The 17,366-nt window shown below is 41.3% G+C and overlaps 1 protein-coding gene across 1 annotated transcript; it reads right to left on the bottom strand.

Moving 5' to 3' along the window:
- Positions 1–1,396: 1,396 nt before the first annotated feature.
- Positions 1,397–17,020, bottom strand: LOC147887975 (uncharacterized). The gene is made up of 8 exons (XM_087393358.1): positions 16,672–17,020; positions 16,328–16,501; positions 14,684–15,120; positions 12,659–14,240; positions 12,421–12,521; positions 12,216–12,324; positions 11,883–12,035; positions 1,397–2,752 (listed from the first exon to the last, which is right to left on the bottom strand). Exons 1-8 carry the CDS (start codon positions 16,861–16,863, stop codon positions 2,024–2,026), a joined length of 3,477 nt encoding a protein of 1,158 aa, XP_087249484.1. The 5' UTR covers positions 16,864–17,020; the 3' UTR covers positions 1,397–2,023.
- Between the last annotated feature and the right edge of the window lie 346 nt (positions 17,021–17,366).

Below are 17,366 nucleotides of genomic sequence, written 5' to 3'. Positions count from 1 at the left end.
TGCTTTTGATTGGCTTTCCTACTTTGTTTTCATGCAAAAATCTAAAAATGTGGATTTGAGGCCTACGGTAATATATTTCGGCAAAAAGAGATTAAGGCCAAAGTTGTAAGGAATCAAAATACGATTAGAAGTCATCTTATTAATTATTCCTAGATTCTACACCATTTGGGAGATAGGGGCTCCAAACACAACTCTTTTTCCAGTGTACATTTTTAAACAAACTTGCAAAATCAAAGCGATGGCTTTATTTTGGGAAAGCAGGGTTGTTTTGGAAAAAGCAAGTTTGTCATAGAAAAAGATAGATTTTCAAAGAACACTTTACACTACACTAATTTTTGAAGAAGCTTCATGGGTAGTACATCTCTTCCTACGATAAGTTTTTCCTTTATAATGGGCTCTTTTTGGGATATAGAAACTCTTTCTTTTCCAATTCCGAATTGTGATTTATATGAAAACTCGACTTTTGTAATTAGGCGTCTCACACCAATCACCATCTTAAATATCAAAAGAATAATCCGTATGAAAATTACTATGAGCTCATATAGCAAACTTGCCATAGTAACATATTTTGTATTACTCAACATGTCTCATAAATTATGTACTGCTAAAGTTCCATTCTGTGTTAGTATTATGGACACCTCCACACCTATGAGCCCCCATATGAGGGCATGGGGGAGGTTGACACAACACCCTTACTAACTACAATCTTCTTGGTGGTTAGATTGTAGAACTTGTATCCTTTCAAAGTTCACATTATATCCAATGAAGAGATATTCTTGAGTCCTCACATCAAGCTTTGTTAAGAGAGAGGAGAGAAAGACAGAGGGGTGAGAGAGGAGAGAGAGGCACAGCGCGCGAGCGAGAGAGAGAAAAAGAGAGGAGAGTGGGAGAGAGCCAAGAACATGCACATAGCATTTAGAACCAAAAACTTTTGAATATTTCAGGCTCCATGTCAAGCCTTTTCAATTTATCAAACTCCTATTAAGTAAGTACACTACAACATATCTTGCTTAGTGCGTTTGGGAAGTCTTTTTCCATCCAACATTGACCTTGCCATTTTCATTATGCATTTATGCTTGTGTTCTACTGCCCATTTTAGGATGGAGTGCTATGGTAAGCTACACTTGATCCCCCTTGAGCTGCAAACTAATTTAACTTTATTGATAAGACTTTCCTCATAGTTTTCAATTGCATTCTCCACTATTGTTAGCGATTACTTAAAATTGTCACATTCCTCAAATTTTTAAGTAAAGTCATCTATGAAAGTTAGAAAGTATACTGCACCTCCAAGTGATGGTGTAGACATGTCTCTAACAATTTCTCAGTGTACCAGTTGAAGGACACCATTCTCCCTGGAGGTGAATTCCTTGGGGGATTTTTTTCTTGCTTGTAATGTGCAATGGAAAAACAAAAAGTTTTGCAACATTTGAGATTATAGACATGCATCCATATCCCCCTACAAATTGTCGAGGCATGCTACACATCCATACCCTTGCCTTAAAACAAATATATATATTTTCCACTCTCACCCTCGTGTCAACAAAATGATACCCCAATTGGTACTTCCATAACATGTAGGCCCTCTCAACCATGTTGGCCAAGGTCAAGCATTCTTACCCTTCACATCCTCCACCTAACATGCATGTATAGATCCATCCCAACCTCGATATGGCTCCCAAAGACTGTGAGATGAGCTTCAACTGGCCTTTGCCAAAAACCCAATCACCCGTGCAAGTTTTTCTATTGAAGAAAATCACAGATGGCGGCACCACCCTAGTGTTTTTATCAGAACTAGAACCCAACCTATGCACTGATTTCGTGACCTATTGGATGCACTTGCTTGCACTCCATCCATTATCTCTGGGGATACTGCTCATCAAACCCACAGTATGTCAAGTTGACACCGAGTCCTTACAGCTGGCAAACCTCACAAATCAAAACAATCTGCTCGATAATTATGCCAGACGCTCCTCACCTAGTGGTGCTACAAAACCACAACTCGGAATACAGTTAGCACAGCAACTTATTTTTTTGAAAGCTGTAAAAAGAGGAACAAAGCAGCTGACCCTGCCCCTAGCACCAATAAATGGATTGGCTTTCTTGCTGTCTCTGGATTGCTTGTTGGTATAACCGAACCTTCACCAGAAGATGCCTTAGAAGTTGGTTTGCAACTTCCAGATGTACTTTGGGTACCCTTTGTCTGATTTCTCTCATTCCCAAACCTCTGACTGTTGTGTCGAGACTTGGGCTTTGTGCCTTCATTTGAGGCTTTCCAGTTTTTAGGCAGCCCAGGATTAATCTCTCTGGAAACCTCAAAGTTATTGATGCTGTCCCTCTGAACAGCATTCTGATCAGCTTCATCCTTGATGATTGAGCTACGTGAGCGGTATTTAAGTTGAATATTGTTACTTGATTGTGAAGGTGACAACTTTGCCGGAGTAACATCACACAAATGTTTAATCTTTCCCTGCTCAACCTGATTTGAACCTTGTCCACACACTACACAATATCCCTTCACATCTGAAGACAATTGATAACCACATCCAGAACAGGGCTCAGAGCCCCAGCGTAACTTACTTGTTGGAACTTTGCCTTTAAAGGCCCTCTTGAATGCCCTATAATAAACCAGATGCTCAGCATCACGAATACGAACCCTCTCCTTTTGATAAATGCGGTTAGCTTTGTTCTGCAGTACTGAGACAGATATCGCAGTAGAGAAATACTCTCGAACAAATGACATACCACTACCAACCTGCCAAAGAAAACTGTGTTCCATTAGAGGCAACTAAACACAATTATTGGACTACGGCATAATCAGCACAAAAATGAAGCAACAATCCTAAGAACAAAACCGAGAAGAGCTGGTGTCTATCAATGCTATGAAGGCCACGCATACTTCATTGACATTCACTTTTAACATTAAGAACATGTGACATCTAATAAGCAATTAGCCATAAACCTAATAGTTCTCACAACTTTCCAACACATGATTTTTACTTAGTGTAGTAGCTAGCAACCATTTTCTAGGAACAAATTACGTACGAGAAAGTTTAACCAACAAATGACATCTTCAATAACAAGTAGCCAATCATTAGGTCTCAAACACAGTGTTCGTCCAAAAAATAGTGAAAGGAGAGCTTGAAACATCATGATGAGAACTGCCTCACTATTGGGGGTATACTAACATTTTTAAAGGCACCCGCCTCTTTACTAGCCCTTCACCCTATACATCTTGTACACATCTTCCACTATGGTTGAGACAATGAATAGGTACTCAAACCCCTTTAAGGGGATCTCTCAATCCAAGAAGTCTGTGTTTTTTACCTCCCTATTCTATTATTCCATATGCTTAAAATATGTTGAGAGAAAATATAATGGGAGCAATCAAAGACATGATTAGTGAGTCTAAATGTGTTTTGATGCTATAAAGATTATATTAAAGTATGAGGGGAGTGGTGAACAATGTGGTCCATTAGGTTGGCTCAAAGAATGGGTTGGTCCAGCTACAACTTTTGTCCACCTTTTCTGTATCAATTCAAGGTCTTTATTTTCCTGAAAATTCAAGGTCTTGAGTTTTCATGAAAGTTTGACATCTTGATTTTTAGAAAGCATCGAACAAAAATCAAAATGCAAGGCTAATTTTTCAACTCTTATGACTTTGCATCTATATTTTTCATATCTGTAATTGAAAACTTGTTTCCTATTCGTCACGTCAAATCTTCCAAATCTTAGTATAGAGTGCAGTAAAATCAGAAGTTCAAGCAAGATTGAAGTGCACTTCTCTTCTACACTTTAAGAGGAGTCAAAAAACTTTATGATGGGTATAATTCCCACCAAATCCTTCAAAATCCAACTTAGCCTCTCTAAATAGGTTTTTCCAAAGCTCATGGACCGGCAAGATGGCAAACCTCCCTATAATGATGACATTTTTCTAGAAGCCCTACAACCTCCACGCGGTACTTCCGCGGAGAGGCTCCCAAGAGATGCAAGAGGGTATGGTGGAGGGGCCCACCCCATCATCCACAAGAACTATGGCTGCTATCTGGGGGGCTCCAAAATGATCCCACACCTAGACCCAATCGAGGAGAGGACACTCTCGTATTCTTGTGGCATGTCCAAGAAGCACGAGATCATGGATACCTTGAGATCTGATGACATGTGTCCAAGTCATCTACAATAAAACCGTGGTACAAAGGTATTAAGAAAACCAAGTGTGGTCTGAGTATTTGGGGAAACTCTAGAAAAGTATTTAAGCCATCTCTAGAAATGGCCTTGAAACAATAATTGAACCACTTTGAGACATCTGTTAGAGAAGTCTTACAAGCAGCTACCATGAATCTAAGTTTCTTAAGTTTTTCATTAATGGCTTTTAACAGGCACAAATCCCTGGAAGAAGAAAGTCAAACTTTTGTGCCTTTTAAGAAGAGCTCCCTTAGAAAAGCAATAGAAAGAACGTAAGTATCAATAGTAACATGTCTTGATGAACTGTCAATGAAAGGAGCAATTTTCTTTTAGTGCAACAACAAAGGCTACTAAGAACGGCTAAACTTTCGATGCATTGTAAGGTTTCTACCAATATCCAAATGATTGAAGTCATTTTATCCTAATGTTCTCACATACTTCCAAGCAATCACAGGACGATTCCAAAGTCCTCTAGCCCAAAGAGGAAGAGTACTCATAACTCGAGGTGACTTCAATACAGAATGTAAATCTATCTTATCAAGATCAGAAATAAGTAAACAGAGTGATCATAATTCCTTTTCTGAAAATGGAAGAGGTTTCAACTTGAGATTTCAAAGACTCCTTAAACAACACTTTCAATTTAATGAATGTTGATTTCTTAATTGAAGACTTGACAAAAGAAGTATACAAAAGTATACAGAAGCCAAAAAGAACCTTAAATATATATTCCAAAAACCTTAATAGAAAATTTAATACAAGAACTGTAACCTTCCCTTACAATTTCCATAGGTAAATTTTATCTAGTTAAGAACTTAGGAGAATCAAAAGGAACACGAGGCATCGGTCTGGAAGTAGATACAACCTTTATAATATCATCATCAAAGAAATGGGGAGAAGTAACAAGAACCAATTCCGGTTTCCACACTAGATTTAGACTATGATGATAAGGAGATACATTCTTAGTCTTTGAATGAGTTTTCCAAACAATAGGATTATTTTGACTAGCCTTTTAAGTCCTAATGAGCCAACTTTCCTTCCAAATTAACACCTCTTGGAAAGAACGTATGTAAAGTTCTCCTCCAAAACAGTTCACAGGGCCTAGCTGCCTTGAATATTGCTGCATTTAAGGGCTTCAAAACTCTAATCAAAGAATGTAGGATCCCAGAAGGTGCCACATGTCAATATAGGGGTGCACCGGTTACCAGGAATTCCAATCCCTCGCACCCTAGCAATGCATGCCCTCTCCAACTCCCAAAAAGGCCTGCAGGATATTGGAGAGGGGTTTCAACCTCTACATATATCCAAGGATCCTTAGATCCCACTATTGCTTATGGGACTAAGGCTTCCACAATACGTGTGCCGTCAAGCGCCAAGGAGCCCTTTTCAACCCTTTGCCATTTCCATCAATCAAGCCACACAAGGGGGTTGGCCCATATTCCAACAAAGAATCCCTTTTAATAACTTCCTTAGCTTCCTTCACATGCTCTTAAAAAAAGAAGAAAGCAATACAGTAAGTCTCACCTACAGAAAGCATAATACTACTATGAATATTATAAACAACATAGATTACTTGGATGATATAAATAGGACTGAGAGATTGACAGCCACGAATATGGTTAATGTCTTAATTTAATGAGGATCCTTGCATTGTTACACATCTAATTGTGCTAACCAATATCGACTTAAAATCAGACCATCTAATAGAGTCTTTCTCAAAATCACGAAGTTCATTCAAATTCACTCAGACAAAGAAATAAAATCTATCTCTATATGAGTTTCTCACATGTCTAGAAGCAAAACAATGGATGGAATTGTTGAATAAATAGGGTCAATGCCCCACCTACTAGCCCCCGTATAAGAAATGCAACAGGGCTTGATACCTATATCACTTTAGGTCAGCATTGTGCCATATGGGCACCTGAAGAGGGAGTGGAAGAGCATGTCACGTGAGCAGTAGACAGGCTGCCACATGGGCAGCAACAGATCATCCTTCTCGGGTTTGGTTTAGGCCAGCCAAAGAGGCCACCCTGGTCAGCAGATATGGTTGACAGTGAGCCCAATGCCTGGGCTGGTTGTGGGCCCAGCCATGGGTCCATTGATGAGGCTATTAGGCTGGGGAAGGACAGCACAACAATGGTCAAAGGAATGGGGAATTGTGCAGCAGACTGCCAGTCCAGTACTAGATCCAGGTCGCCAGCCCTACAACGGAGGCAGGCTAATAGATGTATGCCACATGGCAGACTGGGCCAGAAGCAGCAGCAGACTGCATACTGAAGTCGGGTAACGCAGGTGCCTGTCTGGGCAAAAGATAGTGCTAGACCAGGTCATCTCGAAGGAGGTTTCATTGGCCTAACTAGAGTCGGTTGGCCAGATCGGAGGACCTAGACCCCTATATAAAGGGCTCATTGTGGGCACTCCAAGCAGTCATTCTGCAGGAGTCTTTGTCCTATCCAAGTGCACACAAAGAGGCAGGTATACAGGCTGTAGAAGAGCCATATTGTGGTGCACAAGAGGATCAGAAGCAGACTCACCTAGAGTGCCACTGAACTCTGTACGAGGCCTGCAGTGATCTAGGAGAGGTCTACAGCAGTAGGAACTGCAAACAGTATCTGAGTTTGGTGCCCTTACTCAGCGGATGTTTGCTCAAGGTGATGGTACAGATTTGACAAGATCTCATACTTGGATTTGTTATCTATACATGAGATTGTTTTGCTGTACATCCATGTGTACTCTCTCTCTACCTGAAGTGTCATCTCTTTATACATGCAAGCAAGTGGAGTGAGTTGGCATAATGAAGTTTTCATTGTGAGATCTCAAGACCTTTTTTCTGCTGCATAGGAGTAGGCTGTAACAAGTGACTCCTTTATACTAACAGGAAAAGTCAAAACAACGTACCTCATTTTTTTAATTTTTTTTAAACAACGTACCTCACGAGGGTCAAAATTGTATAGCTCATGTTTAGATTTTCAGTAGTCAAGACAAAGTTTAAGGCTTGAGCCATCTTTCTAGTAATGGCATCTCTTCCAGCCACATTACCAAGGATATTGGACAAAGTGATGCCATTGTGCATGATGAACTTGATTGAGATTCTCTCTAGATGTGTCCATGGTTTGCACAAAGTGCTTTAATAAGTGAGAAGCGTAAATCTCTGTATCTATTCTAATGTATTCTTTAGGTTCATTAGTTTCTATGTTTTGAAAAGAATGTGAAAGAGGCACTAGTCTCTCCATCAATCTATTACATTCATTATGATAAACATAAGGAGATTTTCTTAGGAGTTGATATCTTTTCAAATTTTAATTGACACCTATGATATGTATTGGAAGTGGCACATTTACATGCCATGATGGCATGGAGGACTAGAAGTGAACACCATGTTTAGAATGAGTTTTGTATTGATCATGTATATAGTACAATCTAGATTGTCGAGTTCTCCCTAGCTCATCTTGCTTGCGTCCCCAAGAGTCTCTCTCTCTCTCTCTCTCTCTCTCTCTCCCCCTCTCTCTCTCTCTCCTACCAGCCCAATCTAGCTTCAAGTACTGCTCCGCTGCTCCACTATTTCCTTTAGGGTAGTAATCTCAATTTGATAGTGTCTTTGGATAGTAATGTCTCTTAATCGGTGTTAATCACATGTGGAACTTCTTTTCTCAAGGTTTACATGGGATGTGGATTTTCTGAATTTGATCATGCTTCGCAAGCTCAAATTTGAGACATAAGCAATTATCTATGTTGATCTTGAGGGAAGGTGTTGAGAAACCATCTCAACATCATGTGTTATATATTGTGAATAGCACTAACACATAGAGTGCTATAAAGGAAAGGGTTAGATGCCCTTAACCCTAACCCTAAAAGGGTTTGTATATATTCTACATTTTCAACTAAAATCTAGTGTACAGTTAGTCATTTGTGGTGTGCTCTCTAGCTATGCCCTCTCTCCTCATCTCCACTCTTTTCCTCTCCCCACTTCATATTTTGTGAATATCTGCAAGTATCAATGCCAAGATGGCTGCTCAAACACTGAGAAAAATGCAAAAGCTGTTCCCAAAATGTGACCTACAAGAAAATCTCTCTCTAATCCAAGGACCCCCATGCAAATAGCTGTCCTGCAAATGACCAACCCAAATCAATTGGCAAAAGTCTGTAAATCTGTCCAATGCAAATCTCAGCTGAATCTGTCCCAAATGGTGGCTGAATGCCACAAATGTCAAAGGACAAATAGCCCAAATCAAAGGACGAGTGCAAATAGAACCCAAATTTGGCTATGTCAAGCAAAGAAGGCTGCAAATATCAGCAAATTTGACAAAAGACTCAAATTTGGAGAGGGCAACTATGCCAAAAAGAGGGCAAATTGGTAAAAGCCCCAAAATAAGCTGTAATTTTTCAAATGTGACCAAATCTGAAGCAATTTCTTGCCAATATCACTAAAAACCCCCAATTTCATATCAAAGCAGCCAAATGTCACTGCTACTTAGGCAAATGTGACAAATTAACCTGCAAATCTGAAAATATCCCTCAATCTGCCAGCAATAGATCCAAAATCCCCAATGTCGGAGTTGAAATGGAGTCACAATAGGGCAGGGCAAATACTACAAAAGCCCCAAAATGTGACCAAAAGGAGCAAATGTCACTGCAAAATCTGCAATGTGACACAAAAGCCCCATTTTCTAGAGCAAAATCACCTCAATGTCACTGCAATGTGCGCAAATGTGAGATAAAAGGGGGTGAAAAGTTTCAAATCCAACTGTACCAGGCAGATCTGAGTCAAGAGGGAGCGAATCCCAGCCAAATGGTGCTAGAGCAAGTTGGAGCAGCTGGAGAAAGGCCCGAATGACAAGAAAGAGTTCATATCTAAGCAAAAAACCTCAAAAACAGCCCAAAAAAACTCAAAAACAACTTGTGTTTGTACAAGTTTGTACGGACGTCCGTGCAACTGCACAGAAAAAAAAAATCAACCCAAATGGTGCGGGACAGGGTCGCTTGTATGTGGGGGGCAGCTCAAAAATTTTGGGAGCAAACAACAAGCTGAAGCAAATGTGAGTACTTGCAAATGGATAATGAGAAAGTACAAAGGGGTGGCCTATATGTCCATGAAGTCAACCATATGGTTGACCAACAAAGTCAACCTAATAGTTGACTGAGTCCCAAGACTAGCCTACAAGGTCATATCAAGGCTAAGTGCTAACACTATTGCCTCATTGAACCCCTTGTTTCCATATCTTGAGGCTTCATTACTGTCACTTCAACAAACTCCTATCTCTCCAAATTGAGACATTTAAGCTGTGCGCACAACCCTCCAAGGTCACCCACAGGTTCACATACACGAGGATATGTCTAGTTAAAAGCATGACATAGTGCAGTTTCAAACTCATCATAGTCACTCATAAGGTTGAAATCCATAAACTCCATCACATACATGAGGATCTACTGCTCTACAAGGAGAGGCAAGACGGGTCCTCCTGCAACAACGAGTTGCCACCCGTAGGGAGGGCAAGTGGGTAGTGGTACATGACGGCTGACTGGTCCTTGAAGAGGGCCCGTTGACACTCTCATCTAGGAAGGGAGATTTTATGAGACTCAGAGGACCAAGACCTTGACCTTGATCTGTACAATTTGAAATTATAATGGAACCTTGTGGTCATCAAATTGTAATGGAACCTTGTGGTCATCAAATTGTAATGGAACCTTATGGTCAAAGCCAAGGAGCTTCTCAGACTCGCATACAAGGTGCGACAATATCTTCTACACATGGACTCATCAAAGCCCAGAGCGTCCTCCACCACCAATCTGTAGGTACACATGGGAGTCATACTACCATGACAATAGCAGAGAGACAGGTGAGGATCACGTGGCATTTTTTTACACCAATCATCTCTCACTAAGATGATCTCCATGGAGCGACACCAAATTCTTATGGATCCAGACCAGGAGTACATCTCCACATGATACCTTCATCGCCGTCTGCTACTTTCCACCGAAGACCTCACACTTTGCCAAGAAGCTCCGAGAAAAGGGTGACACATCTCCTTATACTGCCCTCTACCTGGATGTCAGATTTTCCAAGCTGCGAGCAAGTTACGCCTGGTTTTCCCCATTGAGAAGTCAGGAATTTGGACACGCTCTATCAGCAATAGGAGCTACCAGCACATTATAGTCCAGATAGGGTGCAAACAGGATGCCTGCATGCAGTACAGTGTTGCAGGCCAGGCCTTGAGGGACAGACAAGCTCTCCAGATTTGATAGAAGACACTTCCATGAGATTTGGCATCAGTTGAGAGACTAAGGGAGCAGACTGAGGCAAAGGCAGGCAAAGCACTTGTACCATTCTTCGCGGGCTAGCTAGGTACAGCAAGGAGACAGGATGCAGCACTTTTTCAAGCTACAGGTCCGTGCTCAAGCTCTGCTTCAGAGATTGAGAGATAAGGATGGGCAAAAGAGGCTCCATTCGGACCCCTAGAACATCAAAGAGATGTCCGCTGCTTTCTATATTAGGACCTCAGAAAATATAGGACCAAAAAGAGAGACCTCACTAATCCTTGACATCCCCCTCATTAAGAGAAGCAAAATACCAAAATCAAAACAAGAATAGAAAACTCACAAAGGGTGCAGTTAATATCCACCTTGAACCCCTTGCAACCCCCAATTTCTTGCTGCTTATACATTACAACTTAAAGCAAGCAAGAGCTCTCAACAACTTTTTCACATGCACTGTCTAAGCATATCACTGAGGGAGCAATGGGAACAGTACATGAGACACTACCTCAATCGTACATACCTTTGTAAGACTAGAATATATCCAATTGTACAAATTCAGATTTTTGTTGTTCTAAAGTCTAAATTTCTACAAAGAAAATAAAAGAGACAACGAAAGAGAAGAAAAATGAGCTAACAAAAAACTTTTGAAAAACAAAAGGTAGACATACCTAGCAAGCAAAGCAATGCATTTGTCATCATCAATGCCCAAGCATAAGCAGCTAACTGGGTTTCTAAAGACCCGCAATGTCTCTTGGGCAAATCCAGTGCTTACTAAAATAAGTCAATTAAACAAAAGGGAAAGATAAGAAGAAATAAACAACAGGGAAAGATAAGAAGAAATAATGAAAAAAGGAAGAAGGTGACTAAGCGAAAATAAAGATAACAAAAGAGACATAAAACAGGTTACAGGAACAATATCTCTCTCTCTCTCTCATATATAAATGAAAGAGAATGAATGTCTCTCTCTCTCTCTCTCTCTCTCTCTCTCTCTCATATAAATGAATGAATTACTTTAACTGTTGTTTTTTTTTAAACTAAACGAACCACTTACACTTGTGTACCACGTCCTACAATGATGCAATATTAAATTCCTTACTTAAAAAGAACATGCATACTCAATTTAACTCTTTTTCGAAACTAAAAGAAAAACGGGTTGTTCAATGCCCAGCTTTTCATTTTCAGCTTATGTTCAACATTCTAAGCATGCCTAAGGCCGATACACCGTAGATAAAAGACTTTATATCTAAGATTGTGTGTACTTTTTTCTTCTTCTTTTTTTGGATTATACTTCTTGTGTTTTAGCAAAGTGATCAAATTACTACATTGAGATTCCTTGGTTGTACAAAGGCGGGAAAATCTTATGGCATTGGGGAGAAATGATTATGATTTTGCCAAATCAGAAATGTTTGAGTCAATGTGAGGCATTTTTATAATGTGTAAACGACTACCTCAATCAAATGCTTCTCTCTGCCAGCAGCAGCTACTTCAGGAAAGGCCACTCTCAAAATTGACCGTGTCACATTTCCAATTGCAGCCTTATCCACATGTATCAATGTCTTAAAGTCTTCGACGAGCTTTGGGTGCAAGAAAGGCTGAAGCACCTGTGCTCACCATTTGCAACAAAATAGACATCAATCATAAGACCTAACTTTTGACCCACACAGCATGCTATAGGTGTGAAATATATGCTGCCAGCTCATCAGATGGCACAAGCGGCGGCACCCAAGACACATCTCCGCAAATCAATAAAACCTTTACAAGGCTTAAAATGTATGCACTACCTTTACACCAAGGGCTTCTCCCAAAAGCACTGCAGAAGAGCAGATGACTTTTCTAGTTCCGAGGTGGGAATTCTCAATATCATTGATAGAAACTCTTATTGATGTGTCCCTGAGCATCAAGATCAAAATAATCAGGCAATTTTTTTCAAGTTTAGGATTACTTGAAATACATACAGGATACTAAACATAAACGTAGATGCCGTACCCAGAAAAAAGTTCATCCATTCCGTCACCTGTCACTACATAGTTGAAACCCTGATGCTTTGCTTCTCTCAAAGCTGCAGCTATTGGTACACTGTTACGTATCTGTCCTAAGAATTCAGATATAAAGTCTCAAATACATCCGTACTTGATCTGAAAGAGATAACTTTCAATGATTCGAGAAAAAGTCTTCAAAAAACCATAGCAAGGCATCAGAATCAACAGCAGGGTTTGTTTGATACCTGGATCGGATCAAATGTTTTCAGCGTCCCCACAACAAAAGCTAGCTCCCTTGCAACCAAAGCTACAGCACTTCCTTTTTCTTTGCCACCAATTACAACATGCTTCATTCCACAGCGCTTGACAACAGCTTCTGCAAAAGCTCTATCAGTGGCTGTTGGACCAGCAAGAACAGAAACACCCAACTTGAAACCCTGACCGTGAACCAAAGGAGCTCCTTCAGCAAGTATACTTGAAGCTAGGCCCCCACTTAGTAATAGACAATCAACAGATTGAATATCTGCAAGAGATGAAAGTATCAAACCCCTAAGAGTTCTTGCTTTTCTTGGTAATATTTCTGCTGTTGAGCTAAATGAAGTGGAATTAAAGCTCTTCTTTTTTAAACTCCTTGCAGAGCTGCAGCGCTCTACACTTCTATCAACTGTTTGTAGCTGTGGTCCCTTCAACGCCTTAGTGTCTTCTCCTAAAATGCTGGAAACACTTCTGGAAATAATTCTATTTGGCTCTGCAGATGATGATTTCTCTGAGGAAAGCTTATGATCATGGCTAGTAAGAGAAGGTGAGGCAGTAAGCCTCCGTAAACTCTTCCATTTGTTGAAAGCCTCACTTCCTTTAGTAGATGAGACACCATTATCAAGGTTCTTGCCTCCAGACACTCCACTGGAAACAGGCACGCTTCTTGACTTGTGCAATGCTCTAGCTTTACCAGCAGACTGTATCGAAGCCCATATTTTAGTAATCACTTCCTGGTCATGATAATCATTTTTCTTTGCAAGAATGGCTGAAGTTGCTTTAAGGTCCAATGAAGGCTGTCTCAATATATTGTGGCTATCAACTAGCTGTTGTTCTGGCCTTTCCTCTTCTGTCCTGGCCTTGAGATTAACCACATGAAATGAATTGAATGATTCCATGCTACTCTGAGGGAGACTCAATCCTGCTGGGTTGTATAGGAACAGTTCCTCTGTTGGCTTTTCCCACTTTCCTCCAGGGTGATCCAAAAATGTATCCTCAGGAACTGGATTAACAACTTCTGTCACCATGGGTGTCATATTCCTACTGTTCTTTGTATTCAAAGACCTGGGTGCTTTTGCTTTGACATCTGACTCCTTGCAGAACAACGCGTTCTCTATAACATCTTCTTGTTTGACTTCTTCAAATCCTAAATCCCCATTCCAAACATCAGGTTTAGATTTACTCTGATATGAGATCTGCCGATCCCTTTCAGCTGAGAGAGGTCTTTTGTTCCGGTATACACTGGTCACATACTTGGGATGATCATGTGGATCCTTTTCTAGAATTAGACTTTGTCTACAAACTTGAGAATTTTCTGGACTACGCTGTTCCAAATGCGAACCCTCCTTCCTGACAGTATCCAACGAAAGTTCCCTTTTGAACCTCTCACCACTGCACACATCTATAGGCTTTTTCTGAACTGCGCCTTCACTGACCTCCATTTCTTTTGCAGATGCATACCCTTGCCATCTCAAGAAACCTTTGCCCTCATGACCATATCCAAAACCATGGAAAATTTCTAACATAATTTCTGCTGAGATAACTAGATTTGGACCTGAATCAATAAAGAACCTGTGAAGATCCAATCAACACATCAAAAATGAAAAATTCAGGCATAGAAAATATACAATCATAAGACTGGAATGCGTCCAATCTTACCGAAAATAGAAAATTACAATGAAGGTAGGAAAGAAATAAACAGACACACACATTTTTTTGGGTGAAAATTTTGATGCTTTATATTACAGAGTAACTATCCCAAAGTGGGATGTGCCAAAATACATCAAGAGAAGATCTTTGTATAAGGCAAGTATACATCAGAGTCTATGTAATGAGTTTGCAGACAATCATAGAAAGAGCGCACGCGCACGCACACACACACACACACACAGAGCTCTGAAAATCCAATATAAAGCCTCTTAGAGGACCCTAAGTTCAACATTCTCCCTAAGTTACAAACTTCTGTGCACAGGACAACCAAATTTAAAGCTTAAATCAGCTGGCGAATAACACACCTGTCTGCATCAGCTAGGAAGAATCTGTTTGCCTTTACTGCTCTTAACTGTTTCCAGTCCTTGTTGCTATCAAGCCACGACACTTCTCCAGCTAAACTTTCAATATTAAACCCATGGTAGAGAAAGACTATAAGATCTGGATCTCTTTGTAAAAGATCTCCCAAAGTCAAAGAATTGTCAGGGCAGCCTGCTCTACCACATGAACTCAAGCCACCAGCACAGCTGATGATTTCAGGAATCCAATATCCTGCCCCAGTCAATGGATTTACTGAAGAGAGGCAAGCCACACTAATACGGGGCATCCCATCTGCCCACTGAGGGGTCTTTTGTTTTATTAGCTTCCATCGGGAGCGGAGTGCACTGACTAGCTTCGCACCCTCCTCTTGAACACCACACAAGTCGGCAATGGTTTCTAAATTCCTGAAAATATCTTCAATCTGCAGGACATTGTTTCAAAAGCTCAAAAAACAACCTTGAATTAGTAATTACGTTTCCATCCTCTGCTTGACAATAAGCAACTCCTCTGCTTCACAATAATTAGGTTTCCATCCTCTGCTTGACAATAAGCAAAAGTAACTCTCACAAGGTGCAGCCATGCAGTAATGTGCTCGGAAGAAATCCTCAAAGCTTGCTCTATACTACACACTGTCACTTTCAAATCAAGACCAAAGTTTGGCACAAAAGAATTACAAGTTCGCTGTAGCACAGCATTAAATCACAACTTTATCAAGCCAAAGGCATATATGCTCTACAGAAATGGATCATGTATAGGCTATACGTTTAGTGAAGCCGATAAAATTGACTCGTGGATTATAAAAGCTAAGCAAAATTGAAATTTTTGTAAATCCCAAATTTCAAACCATTAATTTTGTCACGCATAACAGGGCCTGGCTACTCCTCAATGACTCGCTCTACATCCAACACCATAAGCCGAGCTAACCCAACCCCCAAGAGCGTATACACACACAGACGTAGACACATACAAATATTTTGCATTCAAACCATTTGTAATGACGACAAGAATTTCATTTGAGCCCCTCCCAAACCAAGCAAACCAAGAGATCTCACGGAAATTGCTTAGAAGAGGTAACTGATTAAAAATGTACATCGTCTTGCTGAAAGGGACACGACTTTCAAAAGCTGGAGTCTGCATGTGCGGTGAAAGTCCGAAAACGTGCCCAAACTCTTCAATCATTGTAACAAAACAAGACAAACCTCTCTCCCACACAAGAAACATAAAGAAAAAGTAGCCGAGCGGAATGTGCCACAATAGAAATCTCATGACATTAGTTCGCCGCACGAATTCTGCACATTCACGTATGTTTGCAGATTTACATTATGCTTGCTACGAATTAGAGAGAGATATACGTGAATCTGCAAACATACCCAACATCTTTGAAAGCCAAAAAAAAATCGCGATTTTGTTCTCAATTGCAAATTGCTTCCATCGGGCATGGCATCCCAGTACATCAGCCACCAACACTCAATGTGAGCCATTGTTTTAGACATCAGCCACCAATAGTCAATGTGGAACATTGTTTTAGACTTACGCATACATGCAGCAAGATTGTACATAACTACTGTGGAATGCAACCTTTTCGGGGGGTCATCAGCCAACCACGCAACTAAAGAGAATGTACCTACCGTATGAGACTGGAGCGATACGACCCTGCACATTGTGTCCCCGCCCAAAACCCATTCTCGAACAGCCCGATGTGGAAGACGCGCATCTTTCCCATTCTGGTTCTGGATAAAAATCAAATTCGGCTTCAGCTCCTGCAGAAGCTCCCAATTCACATCGCCCAGCGCTAGACTCCTCTGCAAAGAGTGTCAGCCAACAAACCAAATGAGCGCATTGGTGGCGGTAGAGCTGAACTTCAAAAGATGGGTAGCGTTAATATTGGGGGGAATTGACGGAACTCGATTCCGCAAGCATTAAGGCATGGGCAAACAAGCTCGCTACGAGCTGGAATGAAGCAGGCACGTACGTGATGAGGAGGAGGAAGGTCAGGCGATGATTTGGGCTGCGAAGGATTACAGGAGGAGAGGCAGGGGAGGGCAAGAAGGGGAGGGGGACCGATGCAGTCGTGAGAGCGACCAACGAGGGAGGAGAGCAAGCCGAGGGCGCAGATGGAATCGGTAGCGCCCTGGGAGAGGGAGACGATGCGGGGAGAAGCCATGATTGGGGGAGAGAGGGAGCCAAAACTTCAACAAAGCGATGCAGGCGCCATCGCCATAGCCATAGCCATAGCCTGCAAGCTTCGCCAGAACAAAGCTCAACGTGCTCTACCTTATCAAAGAAAGAAAGAAGACGACGACAACTCATCAGGGAATGGAATCCTGAGTTGGGGATCAGCCCCCCCTTGGCCGTTCCCGGTTGGAAACTCGCGATATAGGCACTCATCATGGAATGGAATCCTTAGTTCGGGATCAGCACTCGCGTGGTCGTTCCCAGTCGGAAACTCCTGAAATCGGCAGCACCTGGCGATTGGTCCTTCGAGCCGGTCCCTTTGCACCGGCGGAATGAGGGACCTCCACCCGACGAAGACATTCGAGGAAGCAATTTGGTAGAGGCCCCACGGCGAGGCAAAAATCGTCAATCGCCCTAAACCCGGAAAGGCATGCCAACCTTATTTTAGCAGGAAGAAATCCCGATCAGGAACTATTTGGTGTCCAGTTCAAC

This window comes from Dipteris shenzhenensis, chromosome 22, assembly GCF_047967505.1.
Source record: "Dipteris shenzhenensis isolate YYH24624 ecotype China chromosome 22, Dip_SZ_1.0, whole genome shotgun sequence".
Lineage (NCBI taxonomy): Eukaryota > Viridiplantae > Streptophyta > Polypodiopsida > Gleicheniales > Dipteridaceae > Dipteris > Dipteris shenzhenensis.
Note: the sequence above shows the minus strand (reverse complement) of the source record. Positions and strands in the feature narration are given on the sequence as shown.

Coding starts and splice junctions, on each gene's coding strand:
- LOC147887975 (XM_087393358.1), bottom strand. CDS start 16,863: ATGGCTTCTCCCCGCATCGTCTCCCTCTCCCAGGGCGCTACCGATTCC. Junction 15,121..16,327: donor TATCGCTCCAGTCTCATACG/GTAGGTACATTC, acceptor AATGTCCTGCAG/ATTGAAGATATTTTCAGGAA. Junction 12,036..12,215: donor GAGAAGCCCTTGGTGTAAAG/GTAGTGCATACA, acceptor TGGTGAGCACAG/GTGCTTCAGCCTTTCTTGCA.